At 35.1% G+C, this 15663-nt stretch overlaps 4 protein-coding genes across 5 annotated transcripts in view; 2 read left to right on the plus strand and 2 right to left on the minus strand.

Moving 5' to 3' along the window:
• The window catches only part of LOC108917698, a 76567-nt gene extending 74278 nt beyond the window's left edge, over nt 1-2289 (plus strand). Inside the window, exons 6-7 of the mRNA XM_018724435.1 lie at nt 460-739; nt 833-2289. Coding sequence (XP_018579951.1) covers nt 460-739; nt 833-2077 — 1525 coding nt within the window. The 3' untranslated portion in view covers nt 2078-2289. The remainder of the gene's footprint in view (nt 1-459; nt 740-832) is intronic.
• A 1705-nt stretch (nt 2290-3994) lies between these two features.
• On the minus strand, nt 3995-11512 carry LOC108917685 (GATOR complex protein MIOS). Its single transcript, XM_023455024.1, is given in 12 exon segments — nt 3995-4135; nt 4196-4377; nt 4444-4648; nt 6982-7117; nt 7176-7314; nt 8523-8883; nt 8942-9186; nt 9245-9662; nt 10126-10318; nt 10368-10682; nt 10868-11065; nt 11220-11512. Coding segments are annotated over 12 exon segments (2583 nt in total). The 5' UTR covers nt 11332-11512; the 3' UTR covers nt 3995-4056.
• An 87-nt stretch (nt 11513-11599) lies between these two features.
• LOC108917686 (2-aminoethanethiol dioxygenase) lies at nt 11600-13152 on the plus strand. The gene has a single exon (XM_018724419.2). It carries the CDS (start codon nt 11747-11749, stop codon nt 12461-12463), a length of 717 nt encoding a protein of 238 aa, XP_018579935.1. The 5' UTR covers nt 11600-11746; the 3' UTR covers nt 12464-13152.
• A 46-nt stretch (nt 13153-13198) lies between these two features.
• Nucleotides 13199-14760, minus strand: LOC108917677 (E3 ubiquitin-protein ligase MARCH5). 2 transcript variants are annotated; one of them, XM_018724405.2, is made up of 5 exons: nt 14408-14760; nt 14055-14300; nt 13809-13996; nt 13609-13731; nt 13435-13552 (listed from the first exon to the last, which is right to left on the minus strand). In XM_018724405.2, the coding sequence occupies exons 1-5, from the start codon at nt 14573-14575 to the stop codon at nt 13528-13530; spliced, it is 750 nt and encodes a 249-aa protein (XP_018579921.1). In that variant the 5' UTR covers nt 14576-14760; the 3' UTR covers nt 13435-13527. The 2 variants fall into 2 exon arrangements, with proteins under 2 accessions (XP_018579920.1, XP_018579921.1); XM_018724404.1 differs by having other exon boundaries at nt 13199-13731.
• Between the last annotated feature and the right edge of the window lie 903 nt (nt 14761-15663).

Below are 15663 nucleotides of genomic sequence, written 5' to 3' on the forward strand. Positions count from 1 at the left end.
GTTCGTTAGTTCAAATTTGTTTTTTTTTTCTGTTTTCATGGCAAGAGATATCATATTGCCCCTTTTTCACCACAATTGTAGGTATCTAAGAAAAAATGACTGACTAACTGACTACAATGTGTACTTTCCGAAGATAAATTTAAAAGCTTGGATCAGCAGTATGTACTATTTAATCCAACCCCATAAAAAGATTTCACAAGGGTTAAATCTGGTGACCTAGTCACACAACTGGTCCTCCATAACATATACCCGCTTATTACGAAAAGTAATGTCTTAAGAACCCTCGCACTTCACGATTGAAACCATGTAACAACCATGATGTTAACAGGCACATCTTCTAGAAAACCCAAACTATTAAATGGTCGAAAATTTTGAAAATGAATCAAATATATGCAACCACTTATACCTCACTTCCCTTAATTTAAAATATAATTAATGTTTAATACTTACTCTTTTCAGATTGATTGAAGTTAATGGCAAAATAGTTGTAACAAAAACCAGAGACGATCTTACAAGGTTATTGGCCGCGGCTCCGGATCCTGCCCAAATAGTAATCCTGCGGAAATTATCGCAAAACGATACAGTGATTCAATTTAATACTTCTTCAAAAGAAGTAGCTGCTCTTCGATCAGAATTAGAGATAATCAAGGAAAGAGCAGAGGAGGCTCAGAGGATTAAAGAAGGACTTAGATCCGATAATATCAGACTCACTCATCGGATATCATATCTTGAGGAACAGGTAATCTTTTCATGTTCTTAAATGTGAGGAAATTTTATAGTTCTTTCATTCCTAAAGTACTTTTCACTTTATAGAGTATTTTCCCTTTTCTAGGTCGCTGAGTTGCTTGTGCGGAAATCACCAGAAGACATAAGAATAGTGTCACCCACTCCAGTAATATCGTCTGTAAAATCCAGTAAAAATGTCACCAATATCAACATCACCGCTCAGTCTTCTCCAACCAATTCTGATCTGCAAGTGTTCCAAAAGGGATCACAAATAACAGCATTGATGCCAAACAACTGTATTGAATCAAAGGACTCGCCCATCACCTTGCCAGTGCGATCCAAAAGTAGTCTTTCGAATGTATCAAACACGCATATACCCGCACCAACACAGAACGCCGAGTACCATTGTCACAAGAACCAGTATAGTCGGAACAAGCATAGATCTTCAAGAAACGGATTGCAATCACCACTGTGTGGCCAAAGTGTGGATAATTCTGATAAAATTACATACCGAAAACACAGCCATCATCATCACCACAGGGAAAAATGTTACGGTTCAGAAACAAACTCTGCGGTCGATCAGACGAGGTACAACAAGAAGAAACACGAGAATCACAGGTACTCTGCAGAATTTGCTAATACAAATTCTGATAAAGAATATTCTAGTGATATCATGGATCAGAGCTATAAGAAGGCCACGAAGATAGTACATGAACTTACCAGGAGTAGGGACAGCACCCTGTATGAGAAACACCGTCAGAAGTGTCTCACTGCTTCTGAGAAGTACAACACGGACATTCTGAAACATTACAACGCAAGGAAATCAACCTCGGTGCTCGATTTTCGTTCCGAGATCCATATAGGTCCGAAATACACAGACTCGAAGAGTGTGGAAAACCTGGATACCGTGGAAGCAATCAGAAATGATCGGTTGTATAAAAAAATTCAAGATTCGAGGAGTGTCAAGTCTCTAGATTTTGACAGCGATTGTAACTCTACTAGCACGAGTTGTAGAGGCACGAGTCAAACAAAGACAGTAGATTATACTTCAGAGCCTTCTAACGATAGCAGAAAGCTGTCTTGTTACTACGAGAACAGCGCAAAACCAAGACCCACACCTCCTAAGAAACCACTCAGGCTGTCGCTTCACAAGACACACAGTTTACAGTCGGTCGATAATGGCTCGGATGTGCAAGGGAAAGGGGAGAGGAAATCTATTAAGAGGAACTACAAAGGCGAGATTCCGGTTAGTGTTAAAAATGAACAAAACGGTGAAATAAACATGCAGCAAAAAATAAACTGGAACTACAGGAGAGGGACGGACAGTTTGGAAAATGGAAGCTGGTGTTGATAGCGTTTGTATATATTTGTAGTTTTAAATGAAACCCAATTTAGTCGGTAAAGTGAAAAACAATTTTGATTCAAAATTGAACTAGGAATTAACTGTTCAAAGCAGGATTTCTTTGATATATTTTTTTCTTCCTAATCGAAATATACTCAAAAATAATCTTAAGTAAAAGTGCATTAAATTTTTAGTTAAATTGACTGATAATAAACTATTTTTTTTTACTTTTTTTGTTATATTCTAGACCTTTTCCGTTATTGATTTAAGAGATTAATCAGTTAGATTCGAGGATACGACCAGTACATTAAATTGTTAGCAATAATGATTGCTTTAATCCTTTAATAAATTCTGCATTTTGCGTATGGCACTATTGTCGTTTTAATTAAAGCAATAAATAATAACAAACTACTGTATCGTTAAAATTGGATCGAGAGGGAAACAAATTTTCTGAACATCAGAAAAGAAACTGTCTTATTTTCTTAGCTGACCTATTATGTGAACTGTATACCTGAAATGTAACAATTTTGTATGTTTTTTACATAAAATATCTTGTGTTTGGAGGTGTATTATAAAATTGTTTTCTCAAATACCCTCCTGAAAATCACATTATTTTTTAACATTTTTTTTCATAATTATTTTTGTACTCGTTCGCTGGATATTCTAGTCTAACCTCAAACATACCACTTAGGAGCTACAGCATTCATTACAGTGAAATATTTCTTGATTCATATGAATGTTTTATTGCATCATAAAGAAATTTAACAATGAAGACACACAAACACATCGTGCCCACATTAAACACTGAAAATGTAATATTATACTTACACTACACAAGATAATAATATTTTATGCAGAAAGTCACAAAATTACCTGGCACCCTTGCTGTCATATCACGTTAAGTGGATTGATATGTAGTTAACCTAAACTAGGTCAATATCGGAGGTCTATGACAATGGGAGTCACAAACTAAACAAAGTGCTTAAAAAATAGTAATATTTTTAATAAAGGCTTGAAATGATTTAAAAAAAATAGTTCAAATTTATCAGATTGGTAGGTATTTTGATTTATTTTTAAAATGGTAAAAATAATTTGTCTATTACCAATATTAAGTTTAAAAAATCATGCAAAAGCTACAAATTTTATAAAAACATTTGAAAATGTTTTAGTTTAGCGCTTTGTCTGTATTGACAAAAAAAAAATATGGTGACTAAAATACTCTGTAGCAAAGTTATAAAAAGCAATCTTTTTAGAAAATTATTTTCCATCGCAGTTTCATTCTCTGCCACTGTTAGTTTTGTGCAGTTGGTTTAAAAAGATCTCAACTAGTAACACTGATGAGTGTACAAATACAACCGAGTTTGGAAACTGCCTAATTTGATGATTTATATAATGTATACAGGCTGTTACAAATTCGCTTCTCACTACAAGGATCTCGAAAACGGTAAGAGATATGAACTAGCTTAAATAGGGGCAATGTTGCGTAGTCAAGGGACCAAATGCCCCCACCAAATTTCATTTGCACATCTCGACCGGTTTCAGAGCAATAAATTAAATCGTCAGTTTTTAAGAAAAACTTTGACACCCCGTATCTCGGAAAACGAATCATTTGCGGACATACGTTTATGAGCAAACTGCCATTACTTTCTCATGTAGAATCACCCCCTGAAATTTGTCGCACTTATTTACTAACACCCTGTATAACTCTTAGTTTCTCTGGTTCCATTAAACGCGGCATCTTGAATTACCAAGCAAAATCACTAATGACACTTACATAAAAACTTCTCATAATAAGAAAAGTAGATCACACCACATTAGAAAAATAAATTGTCCACTTTCAAAGGGCCCGCACCGTTACGAACTGTGTGTCCCGAAGTCTATTAATCAGAAAGTAATAAAACAAAAACTTTTACTATGAATATTTACTATACCTATATATAATATATATAAAATATTCAGTTCAAAGTATATAAAAAGTAAAAAAACTATCACGAAGATTTTGAGGCAACAGCGTCTATGGCAAAACACCTGCAATTGCAGCCTGTAACAGGACATTCCTGGTGCTCCCTAAAAATAAAAAAAACTCAAGACAAGAGCTTCAATCAAACAGCCTCTTGAACTACTTACTTGAACCACTGCGTCATGTGACCAGAGTGACCACCGTGCCTACAACTCTGACACCAGGTAAACCAGTTATCGAACGACACAGACTTGGAAGTGTCCATTTCTCCCATTGTGGTAGTCCCCATGTGCATCAGGCAAATCGAACATCTCGGCAATGGTTTACGACAATTGGGACATGAAGATAACTGAATATATTAAAATTATACATTTCTCTAACAAAAAACTTGTATCGTAGTTAAACTCATCCTTACCTTGTTAGCGGTGCCGGTCATCCTCTGGAACTGCCCCCTGCCCCGATTCAGGGCGGCCATATAAGCCGATATGCTCTTCCCGCAAAAGCTGCAGGAAATGTAAACCTGTCGCGGAGGCTTTTCATTGGGTTTGAACTGAGCCAACATGATGTCGAAATCGGCTCTCTCGTAGAATAACTTCCAGGTATCCAATAGATGCCTATAACTGAAATACCAAATTATAGACGAAAACTTGACATCCACAAGAACAATGAAGAGAGTGACATCTATTATTTCATTTAAAATCACTCTCATTAACTCATTTTTGATTATTTCTATAATTTTTTGGTAATATCTATTAACCACCCTGGAGAAAAAAATATCGGCAAATCTTCAGCAACAAGACAAATTGAGAACATATTACAAAAAAATCACAAAACTGGGTTTTCTTTACCTGATAACAGCAGTTTTTAGAAAAAAAATGTTTATAATACTGCATATATTAAAAAATTCTATAAAAAGTTTTTTTTTAATGATTAACTGATATCAAAAATCCGTATATTATACTGAAAATAAATATTATTAAACATGAATTTTTTCTTTGGGTACAGGGAATTTTAAACACAGAATTTTACGTTTCTTATGAATATACATGGTGTTTCAAATTAAAGTGGTGACACTTATCTAAGGAATCAACAAAGATAATTGGAGCAAAAACTGATGCCACCTTTACTAAAAATCAGTTTTTGAAGCCTTTAGAGCAGAATACAACTTTTATGAGAATGTATTTCCTAAAATTAAAAAAAAATATATCTGAATACTCAATTTTGGTGGGAAATCCTGATGAATTCCAATTAATTTTAATTCCAATATAACTTATTAAATAAGCAAGTACTGAATAAAGCGTGAATGAAACTTACAGTGGCGGCTCGCCAGGTGACGCAAGTGACGCACTGCTTCACCTAAAATTTCCGTTTGGTTGTGCAATTCAAAATAAATAAATTTTATAATTTAAGCATAATTCCTTATTGAAAATGTATTGTGTTTATTTGTTTTATAGGCAGAAATAAAGAGAATAGTTACGAGGTGAACGGCTTCTAAAAAAACATTGCCTTCGTTGAGCGCGAACATCAACCTAGTACCATGCAATGTATAGTATAAGCAAGTGACGCTGATCAAAATCAGTCTGTATTCCGCTTCTCTTTGTAGTGTTGTTTACAGTGATAGTCATGGCAATGAGGCGGTCAACATGTGAGTAAATTACGACGTGGGGGGAACGAGTGACGCGGAAATTGAAGCAGCATTGTCATCACCCATCACCTGCCTTTAACTTTAAACAGTTTATTTATACAATATGTCGCCCAGTGAACGATTATAACGGTTCTGTATGTATGTATGTATGTATGTCGGGGGGTGGTGGAAAATTGCTTTTCCACCGCGGCACTTAGGCCTTATTAGGCCCCTTGTGTACCCCCCTTCAATACTCGAGTACTTTTCTTCAAACCATCCTATTACTACACGGGTGGCTTGATGGCAAAGTCTCGTACAATTTTTATGTATGATAGAATGGTCTTGAGTTACAGAGATTTATTGCTCTATTCTCATTACCATTTTTATCGGGGACCACACACAAGCAGAAGGTGTTGAGCTACCCAGGTCTCTGGTAGGCTGCCACAGCCACGTCCCCGAGCCTGCCTTAGGTCACCCATCCAAGTTCCAGCCTGCATCCGTGATGCTTACCTCGGTCGATCGAAATTCATCGGCCAAGACACCCATCTAGGTGGTCCCCTTATAACGGTTCTTTGTTAATATTTGTTTTGTATCAATAATTGTAGAAATGTTTCCTCTGTATGATCCAGTATGTATTTTATTGGAAACGCCATTTTTCAGACAGAAAATTGAGGACAAGAAGGACTTTTTAAGTTGCGAGAGCCTATCCCTTCTCTCGATGTGGAAAAAGGAGAAGTCAAAAGACAAAGTGTACGTTCAGAAGTTTCGGAATGAATGGTATTGGGAGTATAAGCGGTTGTGTGGAACTGTTTATTTAAATAAACTTTTCTGCATACCGTGTTTAATTGTGGGTGTATAGTCGGGCGTGTGGAATAAGGAGGCATTTAACAATTTTGGGAGTCATGCGAGGCTGTCGTAACCACGAAGTTTCTTTGGAACATATACTGTGTACTTTAACATTCACAGAAGTCCACGAGCTGAACTAATTTCTAGTTTTTCTAAAATCTAAATGAAAATCCTTCTCGCGAACGTTAGTTTTTCGGTAATATTGCAAATGCAACTAAAAATTTAAAGATTCACTCTGTAAAATCTTATCACTTCTTTCTGCCAGTTTACAAATGATGGTACTGGAAAAAAATTGGTCTAATTTCTATTATTTCTAATGTGAAATATAGGCAACCCTAATAATTGATTTCTAGTCTTAATAACCTGTAATCTGAAGAAGTTCAAACAGGATATCATTGGAGAAGAAGAAGAGTAGTTCAAGTGTACTACACAAAATAGGAGAAAAATCTTAAAAACTATATAATTTATGTATTTACCGCTTACTTTTCTATCCAGTCCTTTACAATTTGGGTGCCAAGATCTGCATGAAAACCACGAAGTGCAATCAAAGCAGTCGACTGTATGTCACCAGTCGCATCCAGGTATTTCTGTAATAGCCTTAATCCATCGTTACTATTTCCTATAAGCGTAATCAAACTGAATATAATATTTTCTTCATTCCGTATGACATAAATTACCTGTCAACAGTAAACCGTCCAAATTTCCGTCATCGCAAAGTTTGTCCGACAGCCACCTTAGATATTCTAACAGTTTACCGTCAGGTAAAAACATGCAAGCAAAAGCCACACGATCGTCAACAGCAACACCAGCTTCGGTCTGCAATATAAATGTACATTTTGTTAAAAAAGTATACGGAATTTGTCGTTTAAAAATTCTGCGTGAAGTAAATTTAAATTGTTTTGTTTGAAAGTTGGTAGCAATGTACTCTACTCTGACGTGAAGTTTGAGCACGATCTGTCAAAGAGTCAAGTAGTTTGTTTACAGCTGTTAATTTTGTTAGTCCACCTAGAGTGTGTTCTGCAATTGTTTCTATGGATAATGTTATTGAACAAACTTCAACAGAAGAAAACATCGACAAACATATCTCAAGAATCAGTTCGCACCATTTTGGTTGATGTTTTGAGTATAAAACGCATCGCATCATAGCTGGTCACAAACATGTTGCTGAAGACATGCTTAAACGAGCTAATTCACATTCTACATTCATGCAACGCATCATTAGCCTTTTTTTCGTGACTGAATATTGGTGAATATCTGACTTGTAGTTACTATTTCCATTTCTTTTGATCTTAGTTGTCATATGGTAGTTTAAATCTCTTCACTCACTCATACTACACATACCACAACATACAACTTCACTCGCGAAAAAAGCCTATAATGGGTGACAAAACATGGGTGTACGTGGTTGGCATGCAAACGAGTCAACAAACTTAGGAGTGATGTTTTTCTAATGAGTTGCAACCAAAAAAAGAAACACGTCAAAATCGATCAAAAATTAAAGTCATGTTGACTGTTTTCTTTGACTGTCGTGGCGTTGTCCAAACAAAATTCCTTCTGGATAGAGAAGCACTCAACAAAGAATATTATCTGGGAGTTATGGGGCATTTGAGAGAGTATTTGTCGTAAAAGACCAGATTTATGGCAGAACAATAATTCTTAGATTTTGGACCACAATGATGCATCACACAAAGCGATAATTGTAAATGAATTTTTTATTGAAAACTCAATAAATGTTATCGAGCAGCCACCGTATTCACCGGATATGGCCCCTGCTGACTTTTTCCCTTCTCCCACTCAAATTACTATGGAACACCTTTCGAGTCGATAGAAGCCATAAATCAAAAATCGCTGAAAGAGTCGAGGTCCATACCGGAATATATATTTAAAAAGTGCTTTAACGACTGAGTTGTTCAACATGTATTGCTTCATATTTTGCCTATTTCGAAAAAGTTATTCACCATTCCTTCTTGTGTACAAAGCAAGAGGGAAAGAAATGCTTACTTTACTTTTTCTGTTTTACTTACCAAAACGGTATCGTAGTTATAATTCTCGGCAGTCAGGAACCCAAACATAGCCTTTAAGTAGGGATCTGTTAATTTACTCTTAGAAGTGGAGCAGAATTGCTTCCAAACGCTACCAGCATCGTCTGAAAATCCCGCTAATGCCATTGCAACAACGTTCAAACTGGATCCGTATTCCGTGCTGTCCGGCGCACGACTTAACAAATCGATGGCAAGTTGTACTCTCAAGTTAAAAACGGCTATTGCGGCTGCTCTCGTATATGCCCCTTCTTTCTCTAACTGTTCCAGGAATTTTGATAAGGACGTTATGTCTCTGTCTAAGGGCCAACTGCATAGGTGTAAGATTTTGTCTCTTTCTTCGTGCCTACAAATTTCAGATTATTTTTTAGACCAAAAATTATTTAAAATGTAGATAAGGTTACCTGTAATATTTAGCGGAGCCTTGGCAATTTGGATTTCCAAGTTCTGCCCAAGTAACGATGACAGTTTCAGATTTAGTAGTATTTAAATCCATTTTGGATATAATAGAGGTAACACCCGGATGTCTACAAGACATTCCTCTGATGATGCCATCATCCACCAACTTTGCACTCAAATGTAACCAGTTCCATACATTTGACAACACCTCATTATTGTTCACCAATTTAGCATTTTTATAAAAATCCTCCTAAAATATAATGTTCATTATACATTATAAAACATTATCTATAGAAAAATTAATAAACCTGTAATCCATAACGTGTTTTGGCCCCCTCCTTCATTCTAGTAGAGACGTCATAGAGAAAGGAGTCGTTAATGCACCTCAACGTTTTCCTGCCTTTTGACCAAATGATATTAGAAGTTGGTGTCCAATTAACCGTACTTCTATCGAAAACCGTGTAATCTTTTATTGTACCTAAAAAACAGGAAGCTTATTCCAAAATGCAACATATTACTGAATCCAAACCTGACACAGCGATCGTTAATAGTCTGTTCTCATCGTTACTATGCCATGAAAATGAGGTTATGTTGTGCGGAGATCCAGGAACAACGACCCTTTCCATTACAGTTGGTTCCACCTCTTCATTACCGACAATTGTATGTTGAATGTCATACAAATTAATTACGGAACTATCTTTTTGTAATGATGCCAATACACTAGACCTAAAACAGATATTTTCATATTAGTGAAACATGTTTATGAGCCAGTCATAGATTTGACAGTATACAATGGATGGAGTCAAAGCCGACTTCCTGTGCATGGTAGTTGTTCCAACATGAACTGTAAAATTGACAGCAATTTTCATCTATATGTAAAATACGCAATAACACTTGATACCATGTAATGGATATAATAAATCGCTCCTGATAAGCCTGCAAATGCCCTGAGTGAGGAGATGTGAGACTAGTTTTATCTCACTTTACCTTCTCTTTCTGCATTCTATCCATAGTATACTGTTAAATCGATGGAGCCAGTAATCTGTTTTTAACTTTTACAACCAATTAGAAAACAGAAAGAATTAACAATTGATACAATTTAACAAAATTCTGTCGAATGTTTTCAAAATCAGTGTCCTATAAAAGGGCTGTAATTTAAGTGACAACTGGATAAAATTTACATTATTACCGTGTTGGACACCATTCTATTTTCAACAACTGTTTAACATGTGATAAAGTTTGTATTGGTTTTTCAAAATTTCGCAAGTCCCACAAATATATCATGTTATCAAAGAAAGAGGCCAAATGCTTGTCCTCGTGAGGGTTTGTGGATATCCCATACACAGCTTTGGTGAGTGTGGAATTTATCATCTTATTAGGATCTAAAATCTCAAATTTTAATTAAATTAAATTAAGAAATAACCTAAATACCTCTCATATCGTATATTTTTATATTTTTCATATTCATGCCACAAGCTAGAAGTCTACTGGCGCAATGAAACCATGCCAAACTATTGGCGAGTTCAGACATCCCGAACTCAGCCACTGGTTTCACAAGCTCTACTGCAGGTGCCATAGTATTTACCGCTAGTCGGCCGCTATTGCTACTGTCAGTATTAGAAAATTTATTTATGTCCCATATGAGGACGGAACTGTCAGATCTGAATTTGTCCAACCCAGTAGCTATCAACTGAAAATCATTTCGGTTGAATAACACCACATTGCACTGTCTCGGATGTTTAGGGACTGAAAAACATAAATATTATGTTTTAATATTACTGTGAACAAAGAAGTATACAGCATTAGATAATTAGACAACTTAAGAAGTATTTCTTAGAAAACATTGGTTTCCAAAATATAAAAATGTTACTCATATTCATACATATTTTTTGTTGCTTAAGAAATACCATCTGTGCTTCAGTGTTTAATACCTAGCTCCTTTCCTGGAAAACCTCGTGAATCATATTCTGAAGGGCCGAATGTGGATAATGCCACTCTTCCATTGGTAAGCCCTATGGCTAACAAAAGATCTGTTTCTGATTTTGGATAGATGTCAACACTACGAACATAACGATGATTTGTGTTTGTAGCTAAAAGCTGGGCACAGTGTGTATTGGATATACTAAATACTGTAACAAATGTGATAGTTAAATTGTAAACGTTTCATTAAAGAAATATTATAAATATAAAACACATTTTCTTATAATCTGCTCTCTTTTTACGTTGTTTACTATAATTACATTGCAAATGTAAACAATGTCAAACATAAACAAAAATTCTTACCATGGGCAGAAGTTTCCCTAGTTGGTTGTACTTCATATAAACATATTTCTGAACCCCACGTGATAAACTTGTTAGAAATTGGAGACCACTGGATCTCCAATTTTCCGGCCATATCGGTTCTCAGTTTACTACGACTAAAACGATTGAAACGACAGAAAAACTATGTAAATAAACTTTTAGGTTAGGCATGTTTGTCACTTGTCAGTTTATCTCACATTTCGCAATCGCATTCACATTTCCTGTTTTCCTCCTTTATGTATGTGTATGTATTTGTCGTTTATTAGAATAGGTACAAAACGATTTTTTTTATACATGTTAAAAGACAATAAACAAGGACTTTGACTATGAAGAAGAAGAAGAAGAGAAACTTGGATAACCTACACAAATTTAATATTTATTGAAGTATGTAATGTATATTATGAAATATTGCTGTTTTTGTGGTAGTTATAAATAATTACAATTTACAGTACAAATTAGCTAATAAATATTATGTAGTTGAGGAAAACTATTAAAACAGAGACTAAGATATGACGAATCACATAAATAATGTGTTAAAACAAGCTATCACAACATTCACCTGCAAGCCTGAAGTGTTCTCTTTAAATCTTCATTCCCTTATTTCGCTGTTAGATAAAACGACCGCCGAAGATGTGAATTTTCCTTTCGAGTTTACCAAGGAAAGGGTATGGAAACAACCCCGTAAAGCACCTGTTACTTGTATAGATATATTCGAAAATTCTCACGTTACCATGGGCATCTTTATCCTTAAACCGGGTGGTCGACTGCCACTGCACAACCACCCTGAAATGTATGGTTTGATAAAAGTGATTGCAGGAAAAGTTAAAATAACAAGTTATTCTTTAAATACAGAAAGAACTTTAGAAATAGATAGAAGAAGTTTTAAGGGTGAATCTGCTCCACCAATTAGTTTTGGTCATAAACAATTGCTCACAGCAGAGCTTAGTTCTAGTGAAATTGTGGATACTACTAGTACAACTTGTATGTTGGAACCGAACAGGAAGAATTTACATGAAATTGAAAGTATTGATGGTCCAGCGGCATTCCTAGATATTTTGGCACCTCCTTATGGCACAATTATTCCAAATGTGGGCCCTAGATTGTGTTCCTATTATGCTGTCCTAAGCCAGATCTCGTCAAATATATTCCGCTTGCAAGAAATCAGGTCTCCTTCATGGTATTGGACTGATGCTTTTCCATATTCAGGTCCAGAATTAGTTTTGTAAATTTCAAAATTTGTTGTTTAATGTTCATAACACTTTAAGTAAGATAAGTTGATAATTTCATGTTTTTTTACACCTTGCTAAGATTTAAAATTACAAATGTAATTTGAAGTGTTTATGATTTGAGTGGGTATTGATGTATTGGTAATATTTTATGATATGCAAAATGTCAGCTTTATTCAATTTTTATAACTGGTTAATGTTTGAAACACTAAGGTCTATATTTCAAATTTACTAAGTCAGTACATATTTTGTTTCTAAAAAATTGGTCTTTGGCATCTTGGCTCTCCTTTTCCTGTAAATATTATGTAAAATATAATTTATTTCTAAAAATTTGTTTGACTCGTAATTATATAGGTAAATAATTCAGATATCCTGGCCTGATTTAAACAATTCTGCAATAGGTACAACAAATTTGTAGTTAAATAAAAAATTTGTGTATAAAATTTTGATTTGTAGTAATTTGGATTCAATTTGCTTAAAATAAGACTAGATAAAATTGAATTTATTTTATTGGTGAAATATCATTTATTATTAATTTGTTTTGAAATACCAATTTCAGGTTATTACTAGAAAACAATGTTATAACAATTCACATTGATAATATCAATAACTTCATTGTTGTTAGTAAACATGTTTTTCTCACATTATCAATACATTATCATCAATATATTATCATTCTATTAATGATTTAAAACTAGGGAAATGTTACACTTCACAGTTTAAGTAAAAACGGGGTTAAAATGTATTTAAACATTTTATTGTAAAAATATTAATAACAAGATAATTGTTAACTAAAGTTAATAACAATCGTCCAAAATTGTAAAACTAATATACCTATACAAATAATCAGAAATAAATTAAATAACCACACTTTGAGAGTAAATGTTTAGGCATAAAGTTTATTAAGTATTTAATAAGATCTATACAAATTATTCAGAAATTTTTATTGACTCGGTCTGTTATTACGCAAATATGTGGATATATTTGATTCTGTGTAGTCCAAAATTTTTCGCTGACACTGTCTAATATACTGCTGTTGCTTGTGGTATATTCTCAAGCATCCTTTAACTGCTATGAAGGTTAAACCTCCTAAAATAGTTTTATGAAAATTCGATTTTACGGAATCAAAGAAGAATTTTCCAAACATATTTGCGATGGTGGGCATCAGCAGAGCTCCACATAGTACTCTCGTGGCCGACACAGGATTTGAGAGTGGAGGAAGGTCATTCTCATTCGTTGATTCGCTCGTATTTGCCGATACTTCAATTCTAAAAAAAAGATACGTCATGTTTTCATAAATGTTATAAATTTCATGGATATCAACTTTCTACATTGAATTTTATACCTGAAAGGCATAAAATTTCTAATAACTGGAATCTTCACCAGATTTCTCCTCATGAAATTTAACACTGCGTCTTCCCATCTAATCATTTTTCCTAAGACCAGAGCAACTGGAATAGCAGGCAAACCAATAAGCAGGACCAAGGGATCTGCTTGTTCCATTACAGATAAACCCTCCTTTTGTCCTACAACCTGGAATAAAACAAAACTTCAATAGAATATTGTAAATGAAATTTCAGGTGTTGTTTACCTGCATTACAGTAATAGCTCCATATGTAACGGCACACCAGTAAATTGCGCCTACCACAATGCCAGCTGCCAAAAAAGGGCATCCTTTATATATAAAACTATCGACTGTATCTAACAGAAGAACCAGTATACCCATATTTGGAAAAACTATTATATATTCCGTTTGACACTGAGGACAGGTAACTTTTCCTAAGTTACCACCTTTTTGTTTTTCATCTACCCATCGCTGAAGGCATGACTGATGCACCTAGAATATTAATTAAAAAATGTTTAGTTTTATGACAAATAAATGCAATCCTATATTTTAACTATGTAACCTACTTATCCACAAAACCTATAGGTTTGTGTACTTACCCATTTTGTTGTACCACGACATTTGCATGGTCTGACCCAAGCTGCTTCTGTGTCCTCCTCATCGGTTGCAAAACAAACCCAGCAATACCTGGTCGATTCCTTATTTTCAACGGGAATATCCTTATTTTCAGAAGTCTCCGGGTTCTGTTGTTCTGCGCTTGTATCCATTGTTGATCTAATTTATAATTTCATAACAAATAATTTAGTGGTAACTGATGGTGCTTTTAAAAGTGATGTTGAGTGTATTGTAAATTTATAATTGACTCATGTTGTCAACTGTTGTACTGGATTTTTATTGGAAAAAGAAATTAGGTATTTCACGTCAAATGTCAAACTTGTCAACTTTCTACACATGCAATGCTACCAAAACAAGAAACCGAATACGAAAAACTTCATATTCTGAAGTTGGGCACAGAACTTTTTCAAGAAGAAATATTGCCTATATTTATAAATTATTTCAATAATTTAATTCAACTGTAAACATTTTTAAAATAGGTTATGTTACAATGAAATTTCTGTACAAAACTCTAAAACGAAATAAAAGTATTTGCAAGTTTCATCCCATAGATTTTCTCACTAGATAATTAATATCTTTTATTTTAATGTTGGTGGTGCTGGCCTGAGCACTATAAGGGTTTTTTGGCGAGCCAAACCACTTCAAACCCGGTTAGCTCGAGTTTGATTGTGTTAAGATCCTCCAAAACTCCTTAGACCAACTTGAAACCTGGTGCAACAGGTGGAAAGTCAAAATTAATCCCAACAAAAGTTCGGCTATCCTTTTTACCAAACGAAAAATCCCACAAAACCTCGACAGACTGACACTATCCCAGGAACCTATCTCCTGGAATCGACAAACACGATACCTGGGCGTGACGATGGACCAGCGTCTCACGTGGAAACCGCACATCGTGGAGACGGTGGCGCGAGCGAAGACCACCAGGGCTAGGCTCTATCCCTTACTCAAAGGTGGAAACACCCTCAGTTTAAGGAATAAGCGAACGCTTATCAAGGTGGTACTTCAACCGCAGCTAACCTACGCCTCCACGGCGTGGGGTCACGCGGCAAAAAGCCACTTAAAGTCATTACAGGCTGTGGAAAACATAGCCCTCCGCACGGCCACCGACGCGCCCTGGTACGTAAGAAACACTGACATATTACGAGACTTACAATACACAAACGCTACACAGACAATAAGACAAAACGCGGAGAAACGATTTGACGTAGCCGCTAGACATGACAATCCCCTCCTCAGGCAA

The sequence above is a fragment of the Anoplophora glabripennis genome, unplaced genomic scaffold, assembly GCF_000390285.2.
Source record: "Anoplophora glabripennis isolate ALB-LARVAE unplaced genomic scaffold, Agla_2.0 scaffold44, whole genome shotgun sequence".
In the NCBI taxonomy this organism is placed as follows: domain Eukaryota; kingdom Metazoa; phylum Arthropoda; class Insecta; order Coleoptera; family Cerambycidae; genus Anoplophora; species Anoplophora glabripennis.

What these genes read in the sequence shown, in the direction of transcription:
- LOC108917677 (XM_018724404.1), bottom strand. Translation starts at nt 14,575, where the DNA reads ATGGATACAAGCGCAGAACAACAGAACCCGGAGACTTCTGAAAATAAG. An exon ending in GAGCTATTACTGTAATGCAG is followed by an intron (nt 13,997 to 14,054) that starts GTAAACAACACC and finishes GTTTTATTCCAG; the next exon opens with GTTGTAGGACAAAAGGAGGG. An exon ending in AGAAATTTTATGCCTTTCAG is followed by an intron (nt 13,732 to 13,808) that starts GTATAAAATTCA and finishes TCTTTTTTTTAG; the next exon opens with AATTGAAGTATCGGCAAATA.
- LOC108917686 (XM_018724419.2), top strand. Translation starts at nt 11,747, where the DNA reads ATGACGAATCACATAAATAATGTGTTAAAACAAGCTATCACAACATTC.